At 37.5% G+C, this 22,516-nt stretch overlaps 1 protein-coding gene across 2 annotated transcripts in view; it reads left to right on the plus strand.

Moving 5' to 3' along the window:
• The window catches only part of NEURL1 (neuralized E3 ubiquitin protein ligase 1), a 140,311-nt gene extending 123,545 nt beyond the window's left edge, over window positions 1-16,766 (plus strand). For both annotated transcript variants that reach the window (XM_063307112.1, XM_063307113.1), the window contains exons 4-6: window positions 1,852-2,532; window positions 14,291-14,437; window positions 15,791-16,766. In XM_063307112.1, coding sequence (XP_063163182.1) covers window positions 1,852-2,532; window positions 14,291-14,437; window positions 15,791-16,032 — 1,070 coding nt within the window. In that variant the 3' untranslated portion in view covers window positions 16,033-16,766. The remainder of the gene's footprint in view (window positions 1-1,851; window positions 2,533-14,290; window positions 14,438-15,790) is intronic.
• Window positions 16,767-22,516: the final 5,750 nt, after the last annotated feature.

A 22,516-nucleotide genomic window follows, 5' to 3' on the forward strand; every position in this document is an offset into this window, starting at 1 on the left:
CCCCCACCTTTTCGAATGCTCACACTGGTGCTGGGATAATTAGCAAGAAGGGAATTAATGTATGTATTTACATTCATTAGAGAGCAAGAGATTACAAGAGAGTAAGCAGGCACAAAATGGGGAATACACATTGAAGGGAATGCACTAGCGCCAGCTGTTTACTTAGGTTTACCTGTTTACCTAGGTAAACAGGCACTAGTGCATTCCTTTCAATGTGTATTCCCCATTGTGTGCCTGCTTACTCTCTTGTAATCCCTTCCTCTCCAATCTCTCCACTCTGCAAGTGGGGGGCAAGAAAAAAACAGATCAGGCCCAGGAGAGATTGCCTAAAGAGATTGCTTGTTTAGGTAATCTCTCTGCTCTGCAGAGAGGGGGAAAACAACTCAGGCACAGAACGATGCTTGCTGACTGACTGTAAGGGCAAACACCTGACTGAGTGAAAGACGCTGCGAAGGTTGTAAATGTGTGTCTTGATCACAAAGTTATTTTTTTTAGCACCATCATAACTTCAAACAGTCACTGTACGAGGCAGTTGGTAAGCAAGGTCTACTTGTACTAAAGTCTTACAGAAATGAATGAGTCTCATTCCTTAGCTCCTAAAGATACTTAGTCATAACTAATTCCCACTGTGGATCATTCCCATTATTTGTCACTTTGAATGAAGTAATTTGAAAAGCTATTAGTTTTTTTTAATGAATAACACAACTTTTCTATTACAATGGAACCTCAGATACTATATATATAATTTAATAATGCAGCAAAATGCTATAAAATCAAAATTAATCAAGAAAACAGCAAATATGTGGCTTATGTCATGCTCTCACCTCCCACCTATGTCTTCCAGAAGTTGGTAAAGAGCTGGCAGCCCTTTAAGGTAGGCCAGATCAAGAAACAGACACCTCAGGGATTCTAGGAATGCTACTTTATTGTTGTAGGGTATAGTAACAGCGTCTTGAAAACTTGTCCAAGTTTCTCTCTGTTCATCTTATACTGAACAAAATCAAGGTGGTGTTAGTTTACATTTTTTTCTCATGCTTCCTTATATCTCTGGGCTATTTACTCTCTTGTCCAAGTTCCTCCTTAATGGCTTGCTCCTTCCTCCCCTTTAACAGCTGTCCTATACCTCCCCCAGGTTACCTCTAAATTCCTTTACAAGAACTGACTCTTCCAGAAAGCCTTTAGGGTCTGTTTGATTGATTGATTGAATGAATGAATGATTGGTACCATGTCAGTCTAATTTGTTATTGTTATTTGTTATTAATTTAACAGATTTATTATAATTGCTTTATATATTTGTATTATTATCTGTAAATGATGGGGCTCTATTACTGGATCAAGGTGGCGATAAATACCATAAACAAACAAACATGACATGAGCCCACATTTTCATGCTATTAGGGATAATAGTCACTCTTTGAGTGAGATGGGCAGTGACTAAATTTGAAAAATAAATACATAAATAAAATATGACATTTCCTCTTTTTCTTAAAATCTTTCTTAAATCCAACTATCAGATATTCTTGTCCTATCAATCAAACCTATTCTAAGAACAAATTCAAAGCATAGTTTTCAGGACTCTGCAGCAATCTTCTTAGAGGTTTCACACTGGATCCTACTTACTCTTTCCCAGTGTTGCCTCCCATTCCAGCAATTGATACTGGTTGAGAGTCTATTCAGAAGGGTGACTGAAATGTTTACAAGAGATTACTTTATGGGAAATTGTTTGAAATTTACTTTATTGCATTGAGGCATTAAAAGAAAACAAGATTTTGCATTCCTTGTTGAGCAACTGATAACAAAACTGAAATGCTTTCTTCACCTTTGGTTATCTTTTCCCTCCCTTGTTTGCAGATAGTGAAATTATTCCTCCTGATTGCCTCCGTCCAAGATCGTTCACAGCTATCCGCCGACCCTCATTGCGCAGAGAAACTGAGGATACTCGTCTGTCTGTGAGCCTTTGTGATCTCAACTTACAGGAGGACAATTTCCATGTCATGACTGCCATGTGTCCTATTCCACAGAATTCCCTCAACTCTCAGCATTCCCACCTCCTCCCATCTCAGCTTGAAAGTGACCTCCGCTTCCATCAGCTCAGGGGAGCCCATATTAAAATTCTGGATGACCAGACTGTGGCCCGTCTGGAGCATGCTCGAGAAGAGAGAACTTTGGTTTTCACAAGCAGGCCACTTAGAATCAATGAGACTATATTTGTCAAAATCAATAAATCCAACACTTCACGTACTGGGACACTGTCATATGGGGTAACTACTTGTGATCCTAGCACCCTGAGACCCAGTGACCTTCCTTATAATCCAGAGTCTTTAGTTGATCGAAAAGAGTTCTGGGCTGTCTGTAGAGTGTTGGTGCCTCTCCAGAGTGGAGACATCTTGGGATTCATGGTGAATTCAGAAGGTGAACTGCACTTGAGTCACAATGGAGCAAGTGCAGGCATGCAAGTATGCGTGGATTGTTCCCAACCATTATGGATGTTTTTTGGTTTACATGGAGCAGTGATGCAAATTCGTGTCCTGGGTATGTTTGTCGCTTCTTATATGCATGCTGTTATTTTGTGGGTGAATTGGAATGCGTGGTACACTAAAATAGAAACAGTTATTTAGATTATGAGATGGGTAAGAATGAGAGGACTGAGAAAGCGTATTTGTTTTCCCAGTCACTTCAGTTTCAGCCAGATCTGAGCATTGAAACAACAGATGGTAAAGTGGTAAGTAATTATTATTTATTCTGGCATCAAAATCACTTTCCAGTCTTTCTTTTCCAATAACAATAAAACATAGCAGAAAATTGTTTTGATGAAAGCCTCCAATTTGCATACAAGTGATACAGGAGTAAGACTTAAATATAGCATTTATATTTAAGCAGTTTCTTTGTGAGGTGACAATTTGGTGATGGGTGCTATAGCACTTTTTCAAATTTCTTAATGTTTCTGAAGGCCTAAGCAAGTTGGGGATATTTTTACCCAAAGGATATAATGACTATGCACTTCTGATGCATGTACCCAAACTTAATTTCATTTTTATAGCCATAACCCTAAAATATCCTTCATCTGTAACTGTAATCATAATAATGTATGAGAGATGTATTTTCAATAGGTTAAGAATTTGGTGTAGTTGGGTTGAGCAATTTTTTTGCATCTGGCAGGATTGGCTTTTTGAAAATTATATTTTCATCCTCTAAGGATGATGGAAATTGGGACAATGGCATGATGATGTCACTAGAGTGGTGGGGATGTCAAGTATTTTGCCCTTTTTTGGCTTTGTTGGAGTTGTTTCAAAGAAGCCTGCTAAGCCTATATATAGGTTTTGCTTATTGTTTCAGTTTTAAAAAATATGCCATCAACCTAAAGTATTTTGACACCAAATTTCATGGGGGGATGTCTGTGGACCACAGAAAAGGGGGTTGCAGTGCTACATAGTAAGCATGGGGTACAGGTTGTCCTCCCTTGTTGCAAGTCATAGCAATAATACATATAACACTTTAGGACAAACAAAACCCAGGGATACATGTTCCAGAATACTGAAGAAGTAGACTTAGTAAGGAAAGGAAACAGACTGTGAAAGGCTAGTGCTCAACTGCATGAGGGTGAAATTTTCTTGCTTGTGTCAGATGCTTTTTGCTTTTAAAAGAACTTTGTAGATGTCAAATAGCATATTACAGCTATTGCAGGGCCTGTCCTGCTAAGCACATATATCAACTGTTCTCCATATGTGGTGTAGCTGGAGGAACTCTTTGCTTTCAACTGATCACCAGACAGTCACATACATGCTGCTGTGCTCATCATTGGAACAGCCACATTTCTTTTAAATCCCCTTTTTAAGACTGTAACAGTTGGACTCTTTTAAACAGCTGATTAGAATGAATCCATCACAAGGAGAGTTTGGCAGATACAAACATGAAATGTACTTAATGAAACTCTTTATTTCACATTTGCTTTCAGGTGCTCCCCCCAAGCTTTAGGAGCAATCTTTTTAATTTGGCATTATGGAAAAATGGACTTGTTAAAGAGACAGAAATTTAGGAGACCAGGAAGACAGACAACACTTTAGTACTTTGGTAGAAATCTGTTTCAAAGTAGCTTTTGGAGAATAGGGTCCTGGTATATGTCATCTGTCTGTCTGTCCATCTGTTTTTGGTGTATGGTAGAAAGGCATTAACCAAATGCGTGAAATACTGGGAGACCCCATCCATCAGGCTCAAGTTTCTCTTTTTCCTTGCATGTTAGGCATATATTAGTAATGATAATTTGAAGATAATTCTTAAGGGGATTTAATCTTCAGATTATCATTACTAATATACCTTTGACATTACACAGTGTCCTAAATGTGTCCTAAATGTGTCTTCTGTTTCAGCATCATTTAAAGTAACATCAGGGTTAATTTGAAATTGCTTTGTTCCTGTGACAGTGGGACATTTCCTTTGTAGAGAGCCATGCATTTTCTGAAAAGGCTTAGACGTTTCGTGTTCTATACTGTATTTCTTTTTATTTCTTAAGGTGTTTTTTTGCAAAGCATGCTGTGAACTTACATTAGTTTGGAATAAGCATTCATATTGTTAGTTGAAGGCATGGAGCAAAAGAAAGCTGGCTCAAATTGAAGTCCATTTTATAATATATATTCAGAAATGTACGTCAGCATAACTTCTGAAAGTCACAAGTGATGGAACTAAAATAACTAAAGATTTATTTTACTGCAGGATCTGATCTTGAGATTCCCAAGTTATCTTTTTCAGAGGTTTTTGAAGGTAACATGATTCATGACTTCTTCTTTGGATGAAGTTCGTCTGGTTACTCATTTCTCTCTTGATGTTATCTGTGATTTCAGGAAAATAGATACAGTCCAGCTGTAGTTCTAAGCAATGAGCTGCCTGTAATAACTGGTTGTCCTGAATAAGGATATATATTGCAAAGGCATCTAGATTAATTGGAATCAGGAGCATCCCTATCAGAGGGTGCTGTGATTTCAGAAGTGCTTTGTATCAAGCATGAATGAGAGCCTGTTTCCACTTACAATTCTTCCTTTATTATTATAATTCAGTCTGGCAGGAACCATAACACTGTCATGAAGCATAACTCAGAGACAAGTACATATTTTGCATGAAGATCCTACTTCCCTAAAGTGGCAGGGAAGGTCTTTCCCTGACTCTGGCGATCTGCTGCTCTCCAGAACAGATGAGATAGTCGGGTAAGGCAGGATGTGAAACAGCCACCTCTACAAGCCCTTCTCCAGCCTCCAGCTTTTCTATGCTTGATCCAGGTATTTATGTGGACAGCAGTTGATTGGAAACCCTGTACATTTATCCCAGCCCGGGAGAGGAAATAAGTACAGGGGATCCCTCCTCTCCCATTCCCATCAGTGGTTCACAGGGATATGAGTGGGGTAACAGAAGAAAATCTAGACATGACAGCTGATCAAAGATTATTGAAGATCATAATAAAAAATGTTAAGTTACAGTAAAGAAACTTTCACCCAGTATATACATTTTAGCTTCTGTATCTCTGTGAGAGTAGAAATTAATAACTTTCAGCATCAGAATAATAAAACAGCCAGCTTTGGATGAAACAGAATGTTACTAATAAGTGATATTGTTGCCTTATCACATCTTAAGCTTATATAGAATAAACTGGATACAGGGTGATTTATTGTCTTTTTGAATTTCTTTGTACCTGTCAGGACAGATAATGTGTACATATTTCTTGCATGAATACCAGAGCTGGTTGGCTTTTCTTCTGCCTTCTTACAAGAGTTGACAGAATAGACTAAACTTTCCAATAGCAGCCAAGTCTGTACTTCCAGCAAAATGTACAATATGATAATATGTTTTTATTACGTTTAGATTTCTACTTTGTTCATCCACCTCCTCTACAAAAATTTCACTCTTTCTGAACTTGTGAAATCAAGGACTTTTGAAACTGCATGCAAGCTGCCATTACATTAATGCATTGGGAGTGCAATTCCTAGAAGTCCCAGCCAACATTAACCTCAGCCAAATTGGAAAAAACTGGTTTACAGAGTAGCTGCCTCATACAGCTATTGCCTGTAGTTTGGCACTTTTAAACTACTGCAGCCAAACCTAACAATTAAAATGCAGGTCACTTTAATAACTTTTAAATAAAGTTATTTATTAGATTCTTCCACTTCTACCTCCAACTTGGCATTCATGTTTCTTCTCTTTATCTTCAGTCTTTCTTAGTTGTTGGACAGGTGTTCTCAGGAATCTTTCTTGAACAGGAACTAAGGTTATGTTTATTTATTAAGAACAGATACTAGAACTGCCCACAACAGTGAAAGAATAACTCATTTTTTGAGACCTCCCATTTTAACAGTGCTTAAAAATTATGAGATAAATTCGGAAGAAACTAGCAAAAGTAGCAAATAAAGTTAAGCTTGTGATTTCTGAAAAATAGTGTCTGAAAGGAAGAGACACAACAGAATCTTGTGATACCTTTATTCACATCCTTAAACTGTACAATAGTGTGACTTCCTAAAATGATGAATCTGTGTGATTCCCCCTCCCTTAAATAGAACTAATATTTTCATTTGGGTAAGATGTTAATATGCCTTTGACTTTTAGTCTATACATCAAATAAAACAACAATAGAAGCTTTCAACTTCTTTGCATGACAAGTTGTAAAGTGTCATTTTAGTTTGCTTGGCTTCATAATCACAGTGGACAGCATTTTCTGACAAATAACACATTGAGGTCATTCGTCAATAACAAAAATACTTGTGAAACCCAAATAAAAGTAATTTTCATAATACTTTCTTTACTTAGGTTTACTTTTTTAGCACTACCAGTTGGTCATCATTAGCTTTTCTCTTATCACTTCACAAAAATGTATTCATTTAAAAAAACTATAAATTTAATTTACCAGTTCTACAAATCCTCCAAGGGCTAAAAATGTAGAATTGCACCTCACATTGATGAAGATAATATTTCTGAGAGAATATGAGCCTTGCTATCCTTGGTCAGTGTCAATGGATTGCCAAAATCCAATAAGAGCAGTAGGTATCAGTTGTTACCCTTTGCAGAAAGAATTTTGTCCATTTCAACTGCACTCATCCCCAATCCTTGAAATATATTACCCTTTAATCAAAGCAAATTCCAAAATGTTATCAACATTTTTGACATGAATGACTGACTTTAACTGATAAATATGAATATTTTTAAAACAGGCAAGTATAGAAAAGGTTAATTCCAAATTAATATTAATATTTAACTCAAATAAATAATTTAAAGAGTATATTTCTGGCAGTGCACAGAATCCTTGTACCACTTCTAAAAAAGTTAGGTAAATGGAAAGCCAATTTGTAAGCTCAAAAGTAAAAATTCCATACTGAACTATCATACCTGATGCATTTTTTTAAAAAGTAGACCCTGCTACGTTGCTTGTGACACATCAGGGGTCTTAACCCATCCGTAACATTCTTGCTATGGGATAAGCTTTTGTTGTCTATAATCCACCATTACTTTGCAGAGAGCAGACCATTCACAAACAGTTGGCAGATATGACATTGATGAAACAAAGGGTTCTTATCATGCTACACGTATTAATTAGCTTAAAAATACCAGAACATTTGAGTCACATTCAACAACTGTTATGTAAATAGTCACTATGAAAAAGATAATTAACGCTATCCGTACCTTAAACATTTTGTTTCCTTCTGACCTCATTATTTATTGTTTCCATATACCACTGAACAATGAATATGCATATATTCCTGCCTCAGGATAATACTTCATACATCTGGTGAAGTTGTTTTAAGTGCATTTTTCTTGCTTTTGTTGCAATATACTGTCATAGTTATTTCTCTGGAAATTGGAAAAAACAGCATTTTCTTGTTCAAAACTGCTCTTTTGTCAATGCCATGAGTCTGTTTTCCTGCAAGATAATAACTTGTTTATCTACAGTTTGATATATAGAAATATGCTGCTTTCTTTTTCTTTAGATGTCATACTCTAAGAAATCTCTTTGCCCAAAACTGTATCAGAGCTTCACAGCTCCTTAGCACATATCTGCTTTGTATTTTGATATGCATGTCTTCCATGCACTGAATACACATCCACTGAAACAAGCTGTACTCAGCATAAGTACAGGGTTAGGGTCCATCAATTGGGCTCCAAATGTCTAGAACGCCAAAAGATGGCAGCAAAGAGGTACAGAAAATTCTGACTAGTGGACTGTGTTTTTGTAATCCAGATGCGGTAGCCCTATCCTTTTAGGGCTGCTGAACCAAGTGTCAGAGTAAGGCAACTTTTTAAAGGCTTTTCCTACTCCCCTTTTGCTGGGTGATGTTTTTGTTTTTTTCTTTTTTAAGTATGGGTGGTTCAGGAGCCTCTATATTAACTCACAAAAATTCTCCCAGTGTAGCATCCTTCTGTGATAACGTTCATATTTAAAATGGTGGATCCAACTGGAATTACCATTTAATGTCTCAAAATCACTGATACATTGGAATTATTATGGAAAATTAAATGAGAACTTATTAAATGAGATGTTATCTTATTTAGGCCAAACATGATTGGAAGGCTTTTTTTTTTGTACATTTTTTGTACAACATTTTTTGTTGTACATTTTTTAGCTGCTGTTTAGTCTTTCTCTTTGTTGTGTGTATATTAACTGTGATGAGGTCTGTCCCTTGCTATGATGTTTACAATACACAGTTTAATTCTTTTCAACTGAACATATTGTGAAGTAGGGAGGGACGGACAGGGAGAATGTGTGGCAGCTCCAGAACATTTGGATAACACTGGACTGAACTGAGCTCTGTTTATACAGAACTATGAATAGAACTGTAGCAAACCACTCCATGAGTTTTTGGAGTTGGTTTTTTGTGAGATGGGTGGCTATATACCGTAAATGTGATGACAGATAGCTAGATTGATTGATTGATCGATAGATACTGTAGATAGATAGATAATAAATAAAGGTAGATGATAAAGATAGATGATAGATAGATAGACATGATAGAGATGGAGATGGAGATATGGATGGATGACAGGACTATGAATAGAACTGCAACAAACCACTCCATGATTTTTTTGGAGTTGCTTTTTGTGAGATGGGTGGCCATATAAATGTGATGATTAGATAGATAGATAATATAGAGAGATAGAAATAGATGATAGATAAGATGCTGATGGAAGGAGAATGAGTATCATAAGGTTTCTTAAAAGCAGTAAGGAAACTGTTGTGTTGGAGATTATTCTGAGCTGACCATACTGTTCCCATCACTGCTGACAGAAATAATCCTGTAATAGTCTCCCAAATCTCCAGGATAAATTAGTATAGCTAGAATAACTTCATGGTTCATTTCAGACAACCACCACAAGGCTTTTTTGCAAATGCTTCAGAGCCTCCAAGATAGTGTATTGTAATATCAGAAATGAAAAATAAGCATAGTCTGGCAATATCCTAGACTTTAAATGCTTGATTTGTGACAATGTCTGCAGAGAATTAGGAGATAAGATCATTACCTCCTTTCTGCATTGGACATTATGAGGTCCCCACAATTGATTCCTGCAGTTGGCATGCAAACCCATTCATTTTAGTTTAAACTTATGTACAAACCGTGCCATTATGCTTGTTCAACAAATCAGGGTTAAAAAGCAGACCATCGTATTATATGTTAATTGGAATTGCTTCAGGAAATTGACGCAATAACTTACCTCACAAAAATCTTTGGTTGAAAAATTATGTATATGGCTCATTTTGAAATGGCCAAACCTCTTCCATTAGTAGTATGGCTTTTGGTGAGTGCAGGTTTAGCTTTAAAGAAATCAAGATGAGATTTCTTAAATGTAATGAAAACAGTGGATTAAAACAGTGGATCCAAGTGAAATCATAAGTAATTCCACTTTTTAAAAAATAATCGTATGGCATACCAGTTCGGTGTTCATGCTGCTTTTTCTTGCTGGGAAATCCTTGTGAGGTCCAGCAGCCAGATGTGAAGACTATTTAGCCGTGACAAGTCACGTTGCCCAGGGTGCACCATGAGGAGGCTAGTCTACATTGCACCGAGCTGGGCTGAGACAGAGTCACTGGCCCAGGGTCACCCAGCTGGCTTTCATGACTAAGGCGGGACTAGAACTCACAGACTCCTGGTTTCTAGCCCAGAACCTTAGCCACTAGACCAAACTGGCTGTCAGTAATTCCACTTATGTTGTCTTTTAATTGTAGTAGCTTTCACCATTTCAGTGCAAATATAGATGGAAAATAAATAAATAAATAAAAATATAATATTTATTGTTTTGTTGTCTCTTATATCATGCAGTTTGGCTCAAAAATTTGCTTAACAAATAATTGGTGCAGGCTTCTCCACAGTGAATTTGTATAATGACATTGGAGGGAGAGGAATTTAATCCTTTTCTTCCAATACAATCTTGGTTTAAATTGCGCCCGCCCCCCAATCTGCTGTCTGCAATAGGAAGGCGAACAACAAGTGGCTTTCACAACCTTGCGAGCAGCCAACCCTTGTAATCTCAATATGACAAACTTCAGTGTGCTCCCAGGGCAAGGGCCTTTCCTACTATCTAGTTGAGATACTCTCCTTGAGTTTTGCAGAAATCTGTACTGATGTGAAATCTGTGTTTGCTGATTGCTGTTCCCTATTCTGCCTCTCTTGCCTCTTTTCCAGTAACCATCAGTCAGTCACCTGACTTCCCTCAAAGGTAGTGGGTGACAGGGTCAAACAGATTTTATACATGCTGAAGTTTTCTTTGGATCTTGTTAAAGTAAGCGAGGGAGTGCTACTTTAAGATCAGTATAGCTAAAAATACCATCTATCAAGCCACGTTGGGCAAGTTGTTTCTTTCTGACTGGGGCAATGCAGGATTCAGGGAATGTAATTTCTAGCAGAGATCAAATTTGCCTGCAAATGAAAATGAAATCTGGTTGTGAATTTGGTGGGGAATAGTTACCCTAGCTCATATTTTAAGCTAGAGGCTATTGTCTCCCCCGTTCCTTTCCTCTTTCTCATTATTGAATTGATGGTAAACAGTTAACGTTTTAAAATAATCTACAAAAGCAGAGTCACACTGATTGCCAAAAGAAAATAGCCAAGCACTGCCCCAATTGGCCAAGATTTGATATTAATTAATGGTCCATTAGAAACAGCTGACTTTTCTCAGAACATTGTCCTCAGTGATCTTGGCATTTTGAGTGGCCTTGTTGATTTTATTGTCTTTCCTCTGCTGTTTTCCTTTTAAAAATGGTAAAATTAAAATTAAGGAACAGTTTTGTGCTAAACCAAGCAAGATAGTAGGTTGAAATAGTTACTATAAAGCCAATTTATTATTGTGAGATGTTTCTGAAGAACTGTCTTGTGAAGGTGCTTGGATATTTATGCTTTTACTGATTGATAAAATACATTGTGGATAGGGCCGCAACTGGGGGGGGCAAGCGGGGCATGTGCCCTGGGCGCTGCGCTGGGGGGGCACCAAAATGGGCGTGGAATCCATGTTTGCCCTGGGTGACACAGACCCTAGTTGTGGCCCTGATTGTGGAATATACAGTAACTGGAACTGTAAGTTTCACATTAATAGTTAGAAACCATTTTGTGAAGGGGGGGCTATAAGCATTGTCATCAGAGGGAATGACATTTTTTAAGAGTACAGTGACATTTACATTCAATGAATGTAGATTATGGATAACATTGTTAGATATTGTGATATTGTTTGAGTAAATACAGAGTTAACACTTTGAAGTCTGGTCCATGTGTTTGTGCCTGTCTTGTTGATCACAAGTTGTTTTACATTAGAGGGCTATATGGAAATAAGGCCTGTGAGAGAAAAACCTGATTTTCCAGAATGGGCTGTTAAATCACAGATTTGTCGAACTGATTTTAACTAGAATGGTAAATGGCAACCAGTTGTGTTCTATTACAGGTAGTCCTCCTTTGGTGACCACAATTGGGATTGGCAATTTGGTCATTAAGTGAAATGGTCACTAAGTGAAACAGCATGATTTTACTTCAGCTTTCCTTCGCTTTACAAACCTGCGAAGGTCATAAATGCAAGGATTGTTCACAAAGTTACTTTTCATCATCGTCATAATTACAAACAGTTGCTAAATGAGACAGTTGCTAAACAAGGACTACCTGTATTTTCTTCTAAAGGCACATCCCTACTGCCAGGTGCCTCCATTGCAACTACAGGCTACCAACCATTTCTGGAGAAGAGGAACAAATATTGTCCTCCTTTCCCAGCCTACTGTGAATGCCTGTGTTTTCCTGTTTCATACTGAAAGCAGTGTTTTCTAACTTGTAGCTGGCTACCACGTGCAGCAGTAGGTATGCCCTCTCAACTGGGTTGTTGGTTGCTTCCCTGCAGCTGTCTAATCTCTGCTGCAGTTGTTACTAATGGAATTCCAGTAGAATAGCAATTGTGTAGTGATTGTGCCTGACCTGCAGAGAGTCAAAATCCAGAAAATTATTTTTTAAGTTACCATGTTTCTTTCCTGTAATGACTCATTTTTCTGATGGGTTATTTATTTAATTTTGTAAAGTTATTGGTGCGCTGTTGAAATGCTGGAGCATTCTTCTCCTCTTTTACCCAGCTCTCTGTTAACCCAAATGAAAAGTATTACAAAGTCCTTATGGCTTACATTCCTGTAAAGCCTACTGTTTGGTAGCTGGGGTGAAATCCTTCTGCCTCAAATGACAGGGGAAAAAAATGAAACAGTGTACTATGGAACCAGTGAAAACCCCCCCAATAAAGTGGGTAGCTCAGGGAAAGAAAAATAGTACTGTCATTAAAAAAAAAAATTCTGCCAGGTTTTGCACTGGTGATATTCTGCATGTCAGGCTAATGTTATAGCCACAGTGGTACTGAGAGCTTAGGTCCAGCAGACAGTATTGAGTTAAACATAGGAAAATGCAAGAAACGTTTATTTTAAAGCTGGTTGTTGTACTGCATATAAATGCAATGAGATGCTTTAACTTGTATGTACAAATGTAATTTAACTATACTTACAGAGAAGGAAATTGGTGCCCACATTAGCACCATTTCTACTTTCCCAGGCTTTCAACTGTATTTTAATTCATATTGTTTTAGACTTTGAATGACAGCCTCACTGCTGCCTAGTCTGCATGGTGTTTCATTTTGCATTTTATTTCATTTCATTATATATCTTTTATTCAAATTGTATCTTTTAGCGTGTTTTACTGCAAACTGCCCAGAGAGCTTTGGTTGTTGGGTGTTTTAAAAAAGTTAATAAATAAATACTCTCTCCCTCTCTCCCTCTCACACACTCTTATCCACATGTTTGAGGGCTCAGTTTGATTTTAAATCAATCACTCTATGTGAGTCCAACCTACCGCTGAGGCTTAGTATTATGGGGCTAAAAGTGGGGAAAATCCACAGGTAAACCTTGAAGTCTTAATGAAAAAGTGGGATATGAACAGGGCATAAATATTCTTCCAAAGGCTTTCCAAGCCTCAGGCAGAAAATGTTCCCATTAACTGTGGGCAGAGTATCTTTAACTGGAAATGCTCAAGTCTGAATTTGAGATTTTGACACATTAGCCATATGCTTTATTGCTGAATGACACTTTGCCATTTGTCATCCTATTCATTGAATGTTAGTTTTAGCATGTGTAAGTAGGTGAAGGTTGAACTATGTAAACAGAAATAAAGTGGTATGGGCCAAAAGGACTATAAACCTAGAGAAAATAGAATACAGATATTGTTTCCAGACTGTTCTCTCTCTCTCTCTCTCTCTCTCTCTCTCTCTCTCACACACACACACACACACACACACACACACACACGTCTGCCTGCTCTTTTGGCTCTCACTCCACAGATCAGACCCTTGGAATATCTTATTAATTCCCTGGGGATGGATGGATGGATGGATGGATGGAAGATGGATAGAAAGGTAGATAGATGATTAGATAGATAGAAAGATAAAAAGATAGAGATAGATGATAGATAGATGTTTTTTTCTCTGTTTCCAGAATAATCAGGCCAGTGTTTTAGATTTTCATGCTCTAAACCCAGGATTGTTTCCTAGCAATTGCATGAGTTCAGTTCTAACAATTTTGTTTTATTTTAATCTCACTGAGCTTTCTGGAAGGGAAAAGATCAGTATGTCATAATTCTCTCTGTTTTACCTGCTCAGCCACTCTGTGAGATAAGCTAGCTATAGTACTGTGAGTGGCTTAAAGGAACTGAGTACTGCAGCACACAGGATTTGAACACAAGTGTGTTCCAATTATAGCATAATATGGCTATTTCAACTGCTAAATTATATTACTCTATATTACTCTCTTTTGCAGGTTCTACTCTCATGGCTGAACACCTGGGGCCATCAGCACCAAGCTCACCCATCTCATCTCCCAATTCACCTTCCATCCTCTGCAATGGTGTTTCTGATCCCATCCTATGTATATCTGGTTCTGGCCCACTTGGCAGCTCAGTCAGTGGTGAGTATTTCTCCTAGAGCACCAAGTTGCATGCCTTCCAGTTCTGAGTAATTCATTATCTTGTAAGACTGCAAATCTATATTCCTTTTGCTTTGTGATCACTCACAAAGCACAAAGAGCAGGAGTTAGATTCTCCTCCCACCAAAAAAAGATTAAATAAATTAACATTTAAATATATGCACAATAATTTTTTAAGAAATGAAGAAATTCAAAATATATGTAGTGGCAATATTGAATTAGCAAGGAGCAACATCTGTGGAACAGCAAGGCCCTAATCCACTGAAATCTGTGCCACTTAAACATTTTGGGTGACAGCTACCTTAATCCTGTGCCATGGGCTGTATTGGCTGGGGTTGCTAAGAAGTAAATGCCAAATCTGAATCAGGATGACACCAGGTTGGTTTATCCTGTAAAAGATTGTGCATAAATATAAATGGAGTGGGAACCAGTTTGGTGGAGTGGTTAAGGCATCAGGCTGAAAACTGGGAGACCATGAGTTATAGTCCCACCTTAGGCACAAAGCCAGCTGGGTGACCGTGGGCCAGTCACTTTCTATCAGCCCTAGGAAGGAGGCAATGGCAAACCACTTCTGAAAAACCTTGCCAAGAAAACTGCAGGGACTTGTCCAGGCAATCTCTGAGAATTGGACACAGTTGAACGGATAAAAAAAAAAGAATGTTTTTGGAAAAAGTGTAGCTCCATTAAACAGAGCAGGAATCCCTCCCATTATTTCCTCTTAAATATTCAAACCATGAAACAGTACTTTTATATAAGAGATATTCATATGACATCCTTGTTTATGGATCAAGAAAGGGGATCTTAAAGTTAGATTGGATTTAGAGGCTAAATATTTCTGTTTATTATAAATCAGTAGCAAAAGAGAGGAAAAGCTGTTATTTCATTATATATTTTGATAACAACAGTAACATATGCTAGGTATTGGAAGAGTTTTCATATACCAGAATTCAGAGCATGGTAAGTCCAATTAGGAAAGTCATTGTGGAAAAAACATTGAATACAAAATGTAAAAACAATAGATTCTGAAGCCTGTATGTTGTAATGATGTAGGTCATCCAACAGCGTTATGTTGGTCTGTAAAACTTTGGAAAAAAACACACACACACAACAAACACAAAGAAAGAGATGTCAACTAACAATTCTTTTGAGTCCAATGTTCTATCTGGCCTAGTGTTTGTCTATAGATCCTGGTTAGATGATGCTTCTTGGAAGCTTTATAAAAAGGTGGGCACAATAGTGATCTTCATCTCCGTATTTGATGCTTTGGCCTAGGAATCCGAGGGCTAAGAGAGCTGATTACAGATTTAAAAAGTGAAAGTGTTTCTTGTATTGCAGGTACAGCTCCAAATTCTCCGATCAGCATGCCAGAATCCCCTCTTTCCCCTTCCGTCTCAGGATCTTGGAATGATGAATGTACTATCTGCTATGAGAACATGGTGGACACTGTGATTTACTCCTGTGGACATATGTGTCTGTGTTACACATGTGGGCTCAAACTCAAGAAGATGGCCAATGCCTGTTGTCCTATCTGTAGACGTGCCATCAAGGACATCATCAAAACCTATCGCAGCACTTAAAGTTGCATGACAGAAGGGTAGGAACTAGGAAGAGGATTTTCATAAAACTTAACCAGGACAAGGATGGTGGGAAGAAGTGGTCCCCCACTTTAAATATGTAGCTAATTCTGAATGTTCTTAACTGTGGGCACAGCCTCCCCCCATCTGAAATTTGAGGGCTAAAAATGTCATCATTCCTTGGCATCTAGCAAAGAGCTCCTATCAACATTTAATATGTGTAGCCAGCAAGAAAGGCTGGATTTCATGTCTCCCTTTCTCTGGCTGCCCTATTGCATTTTCCCTATTCTTTCTTCCTAGTTGGATGTTACAAGGATCAAATGAGAAAACAATGTGAAATAAGCAGATTTTCATGTTAACAGAACTAATTGAATACTTGGAAACAAGAGGAGTAGAATAAGGACAAATCATTTCTGTGCTGAAACTACCTTGAAGGGCAAGAGAGCCTCACATAGGATTTTCTTCCCTGTTTTCCTAATCATATCAATGGCTGCTACATCCCCCAAGTAATTATAATGCAGCAGATGCTGCTACTAAGGAAGACTGTGCTTGGACAGGTTCTTCTATGTTGTGCTGTGCACAAAGGGCCAGCAGCTAACCATTGACTTAGCTTCTACTTTCTGTAACTGTTCTCTTACTTCTCCTAGTTTCTCAAGACAGCAGCTGTTCATATCTCATAAGCATGATATCACTTCTTTCTTTGGTGGCTTTCCTCTTTTGCTTTTGCTTTCCAAAGTCCATTCCAGCTGCTTTGAGAAAATGACGGCAGTGATGCCAAAGCCATAAGGATGAACGTTGGCAAAGTTTTATTTTTAATTTGTCATCAGGACATTAAATATCTATCCCAGCTTTGAAAGAAAAGAAAATGATCAGCAGTTGTATAATCTTTTGCCACACTGAATGTGTGATACGGAGCTGGATCTATTTTGTTTTCCAGGAAAAGGAATCAGGACCAAAATGGGTTTTATTTATTTTTATTTGCTTCTTTGATTTCATGAAGGATTCTGACATGTGAATGGTGACACTGTTGATTTCTCTTACTCCTAGAATTCTGTGTGTCCCTGACATCATTGAAGTCTTGGAATTTTTCTCTGTCTCTGGTGACAAGTAATCAAGTCATAATGTATATTTCATTTTCAATAGTCTACTGTTTTCTTGTTTTAGCTGTTCCACTTAACAAATCTTATACAAATCAGAAATTGCAGTCCATCATCAATATATTCCAAGTGGTCTAACCATGTCTGAGATGGTTAATTAAAAAAACTCACAACAGGCCATTTTACTTCCAGTCCAAATATCAGTATCTACCAGTTTCTTGGATATAATCAGATTTCAAAGGGGAGGCAACAAACAAGCAGAGGCCACTCCAGGTAGCAGTATGGATTATAGATAATGTCAATTTCATAGGTAAAATATTTAATTTTTTTTTCTGGCCACAAAGACATTCAGGATAACTTGTTAACAACTTGTAACAACTTCTCTTGAGGTTGCTAGATTTTGCCAGTCCATTATTTTTCTCCTTTTCGTGGAATGGGATTTTGATAGGATATGATGTTTGGGGAAGCTTAATCCTAGGCTTTCCACTTAGCAATTAGTTAATATACTATGTATAGTGTAGCTGGTACTGCTGTTGTGCATGGGAAAAATACTGGCTTCATGAAAAAAAATGCTAGGAATGTAGTAATTAGGGCTATACAGCACTTTAGATTCAAAGGGGGAAAAGGTGCTTTGGAGCACATTTAGAAAGTCACGTAGCATCTGTGGTCAATTCCTTAAAACAGCTGTTTCTTTAACTAGAGCATAATCCTAGGAAAAGACACAGGACGGTTGGTATGTGCGTCAAAGCACCTTTTGAATCCAAAGTGCTGCCCAGCCCTCTTAGTAATATCCATCTTTTACAGCGGCCACTCTCTCCCCATATTTTACATACAGTTTTGGCTATTAAACAACACTGCAGACAAATGCTAGGGAAAATGTGCAAGAAAGAAATTATTGTCCACTGGATTTCACTTTTACGGTCTAATTTATTTCATTCTCCATTTATTTGAATTACATTAATTGATTTCTTTCTCCATCTAGTCCACTGGAATATTGGAGTTGTCTTCTTGTAATGGTCATGGATTTTGATTAATTTATGAGTATATTAGACCTCCCAGAAATAGGTCAAACTAATGGTCTTCACTTTACATACCACAGTAATTTTTTAAAAATGCACAGACACAGCCTAAATGATGTCAAAATTAAAAATGCAACTTTGCACACTAATTTCTCTGCACTCTTTCTCATGTCCTTTGATATTTCTGTGAATCGTGCACTGAGTTGTTTTTCTAACCCATGTCTAAGTGCAAAAATAATGCTTATGAAGCAAAGCAGTTTAAAAGAACAATCTAATAAACAGCTTTTTTGTTGGTGCATTCTCATTCGTTCAAATTCTGATTTCTTTATATCATGCAAATGAATGAATGGGGCACGTAAGTGAAGTCTATTTTACACACCTAAACATCAATTGGCTAAATATTTTTTTTTCTGTAGCACACAGAGTAACCTTAACCCTTAATCCAAACTTGCATATGTGTAAGTCAAGTCTTTTTTGAGTTCAGGTTGATCCTTGGTGTCTTCATGGATACATGCATGCAGATTTTTTGGCTACAGTATGGAAGTGGTTTCCCACTGCGTTATTTCCAGTTTATTTTTTTCTTTTTCAGTCTAGTTTACAGCCCTGATATTATCTAGTAGCTTACTATATAAGTTTCTGAGCCCAGACAATATTGGTCAGGTGGTACCACCAGTAAGAATGAGGTAATTTTCAAATGGGTAGTTAGTCAATGGTAGCCAAAAATCAGAAAAAATGAGCTTTGAAAGTTTCTGCCTTATAATAAAATGTGCTAGTCCTAAAAGGTGCTATCAAACTTTTTCTTATTCTTGCCCGACTAACATGTCTCTTTTCAAGAGAGTAGGTTGCTAGTAATGTAAGGTAATCCAAATTTGTTTGACACTGAGGGAAAAGAAGTTTGGCTTCCTTATTTTTTTTTCTCTCCCAGTAAATAATTGAAATAACATTCACTGACTCTTAAATATTTCTTTAATATTTGCATTTAAACATCCCCTCTTGATCACTAATAATTGTGTAATAGGTGCAGCTTGATTCAGTTGCTTGTGTTTTGGCTTATTGTACTCCTAATTATATTGCACCAAAGCAAATATTGTAAATACCTGTGTTGAAGAAGTATTGCCAGCTTGTAAGCCTGCAACCATAATAACTAAGAGACAAAGATTTTTGTTTTGACTTGAAAATATGGCCTGTTTTTTACTCAAAAATATCAACCCTCCCCAATTATTAATCCCTCTTGTGGATATCTTAAGAACAATATATTTTAAAAAGCCTGTAGAAATGTCCAAAGTTACAAAACATAGGAAGCTTGTACTAGACACATGAGTTTGGGCCTTAAGATCAGTTCAGCTTTTTGCCAGACTCATGTGGCTGTTTGGTCCAAGAAAGCACCTGGTGGATTGCTGCCACAAACTCCAAATGCAAATGCTCACAGAACAGTACAACTGAAAAATAGTAGAGCCCTCTGCTGTCTGTTTTCACTTGTTGGGCTGTGTGCACATATAGATGAGAACCCAGTTCCTAAGAATCAGCGCCTGTCCCCTCTACTAAACTGCGTTTTCTCTACCTTCCTTCCCTCAGCAGCATCTTTTATGTGCATGGAAACCAAAAATATATTCACATTGACAGAAAACTAGTTCAGGATGGCACTTGGGAGTGAAGAGAGAGAAGTACTAGAAAATAGGGACCATTCTCTTTCCATCATTTAGAATAAGGGTAAAACTTTATATTCTGATGACCAAGTTGAAGCAAAGACTTTTCATACAGGAGAGGAGCATTTCAGTGGAATAGCAGCAAAGATCGGAGTTTGATTCAATGTCACTGACATGAAGATTTTAACTTTTAATTGCTTTGTGTGTGTTTTCGAGAGACAGATATAAAAGTCTGTTCTATCCAGTGTGATAATTACATAGTTGCGAATAAAGTTGATTTAGGTATTCTGTGGAATTGCTGATGTGGGCTACTTAGGGCATGCAAGGTAAGCAAGTAACTGCTATGGGATAAGCATAGCACAGAGGGCTGTATGTAATCAGTTACATGGTCATATGTACAGGCATTTGTATGCACAGGTATCACATCATACAATTGCAAGGAGCTGAAAGCTGTCCCATCATCTACCCACTTCCTGACTCCATGCTACTGTATTTGCACATTTTTCTGAAAGGACCATGGAGTATGGAGCTAAAAGACTATGGCTGCTGTGTCTACTGGGTATACACACTTTCAGAAAAATAAGCAACACAAACAGTAAATTGTGGGCTGGCTGGTGGAGATACTGTAGGTGCTGTTTGGAGCCCTTGAGTTGCCTGTCTTTCATTGGGTAAGGACTTCAGGTGACTGTACAATATATATAGTTTTTTTTAAAAAAATAATGGGAATTTATGCCTTGAAAGTAAGTTAATTGAAAATAAGTGTCCATTTTTGATGTACAGAATTACATTTCTGGAGGTTTTGCTTCTTAACCAGAGAATGCTTTTAGAACAAGAAAATACTTGTGGCTACATTTTGATTATGTTCTACGTAGCCAAATTTCATAGACAATGACTTTTCTTTATCATCACCTTGACAGCTGGATAAGTCAATGCAGGTGTTTGCTACTGCAGAGTTTAATGTTCTGTAGAAATTGATGCTATATTGGTGAATGCTATCTATTTAGGGGTAAGCAAGTCTGTGTAAGGAGTCAAGGGTTAGATTTCATTTTTATTTGCTATATAAATGTATGTCTTCTCAGAACTAACCCTAGCTAAGTTGCCTTCAGGATCTGAACATCCTCTGTCTTGTGGCCTTCTGGAGACAGAACTAAGAGATCCCATTATACCATTTTATATTATGTTGCCTTCTTCTATTATAAAACTCAAGGCAGTGTGTTTGGGGCTCCCAAATGGTTTTCCAGCCATTCATGAACAAGATCAGTCTTTCTTACCTTCAACAGAGTTGCTGCATTGTGCAGTTACATAGATGCCATTCCCACAGGGATTTCTCAATATTGCTGTTCTCCTACGGCTCATGTTCAAGGAAGTATCATCTACAGTACTCTTATTGTGCACTTTAATTGAGACTAGAATCAGTTGTGGGTTAATGATGATCCCCACCCCCATGCCTATCATCTGGTTTTAAAATTACTGCCACAGATTTTTGCTTCATGCATGAAACCTACAAAACAACAGGCAGCAAGAAATGACAATGCAAACATTAATGTTGAATCACTACCATCTAGTGGTTACTTTAATGATTGGCACATGACATTCAGAATTACTGAAAAAAAAGTGTTTGAAAACCAAGGGGCATACTACCTATTACACACAAAACACGTGGCACATATCTTGACTTTTTAAAAAAAAAAAGAAAAGCAACATTTGGAAGCACATACTTAACTCTGTTTATTGGTTAGTTTCCCTCAAAGGGTTTCTCACCAAAACTGATATTATCTTTTCTCTTTCCATAATGAGCTAGTGTACTTCAATCATATACTAAGAATTACAATTTTTGTAGTAGCATCTTGGAGATTTTTTAAATTATTACGACTACATTTTTATACCACAAATCACCAGAATCGTATGGCAGATTACAACTAAACCAATTTACCTTAATTAAAAACAAATACATACTTAGCTTTTGAGTGAAATCTGATGCATAACATGCAGTATGTAGTTTGCTCTTAAATAATTGGGAATTACATTTGTACTATTAACAGAAAATTTGTTTGTTTGTTAACTATCACTTACTAAAGAATTTTGCCACGACAACGCACTCTGGATAACAAACACTCTCTTCCAACAACCAAAGAGACGGCTTTATACATGGACGTCACCAGATGGACAACACCAAAATCAGATTGACTACATCCTTTGCAGCCAAAGGTGGCGGACATCTATACAGTCGGTAAAAACAAGACCTGGAGCTGACTGTAGTTCAGATCACGAATTTCTTCTTGCATAATTTAGGATCAGACTAAAGAGATTAGGGAAGACCCACAGATCAGCTAGATGTGAGCTCACGAATATTCCTAAGGAATATGCAGTGGAGGTGAAGAATAGATTTAAGGGACTGGACTTAGTAGATAGGGTCCCGGAAGAACTATGGACAGAAGTTCACAACATTGTTCAGGAGGCAGCAACAAAATACATCCCAAAGAAAGAGAAAACCAAGAAGGCAAAATGGCTGTCTGCTGAGACACTAGAAGTAGCCCAAGAAAGAAGGGAAGCAAAAGGCAACAGTGATAGGGGGAGATATGCCCAATTAAATGCAAATTTCCAGAGGTTAGCCAGAAGAGATAAGGAATTATTTTTAAACAAGCAATGTGTGGAAGTGGAAGAAGACAATAGAATAGGAAGGACAAGAGACCTCTTCCAGAAAATTAGAAATATTGGAGGTAAA

The sequence above is a fragment of the Candoia aspera genome, chromosome 6 (genome assembly GCF_035149785.1).
Source record: "Candoia aspera isolate rCanAsp1 chromosome 6, rCanAsp1.hap2, whole genome shotgun sequence".
Classification (NCBI taxonomy): Eukaryota; Metazoa; Chordata; class Lepidosauria; order Squamata; family Boidae; genus Candoia; species Candoia aspera.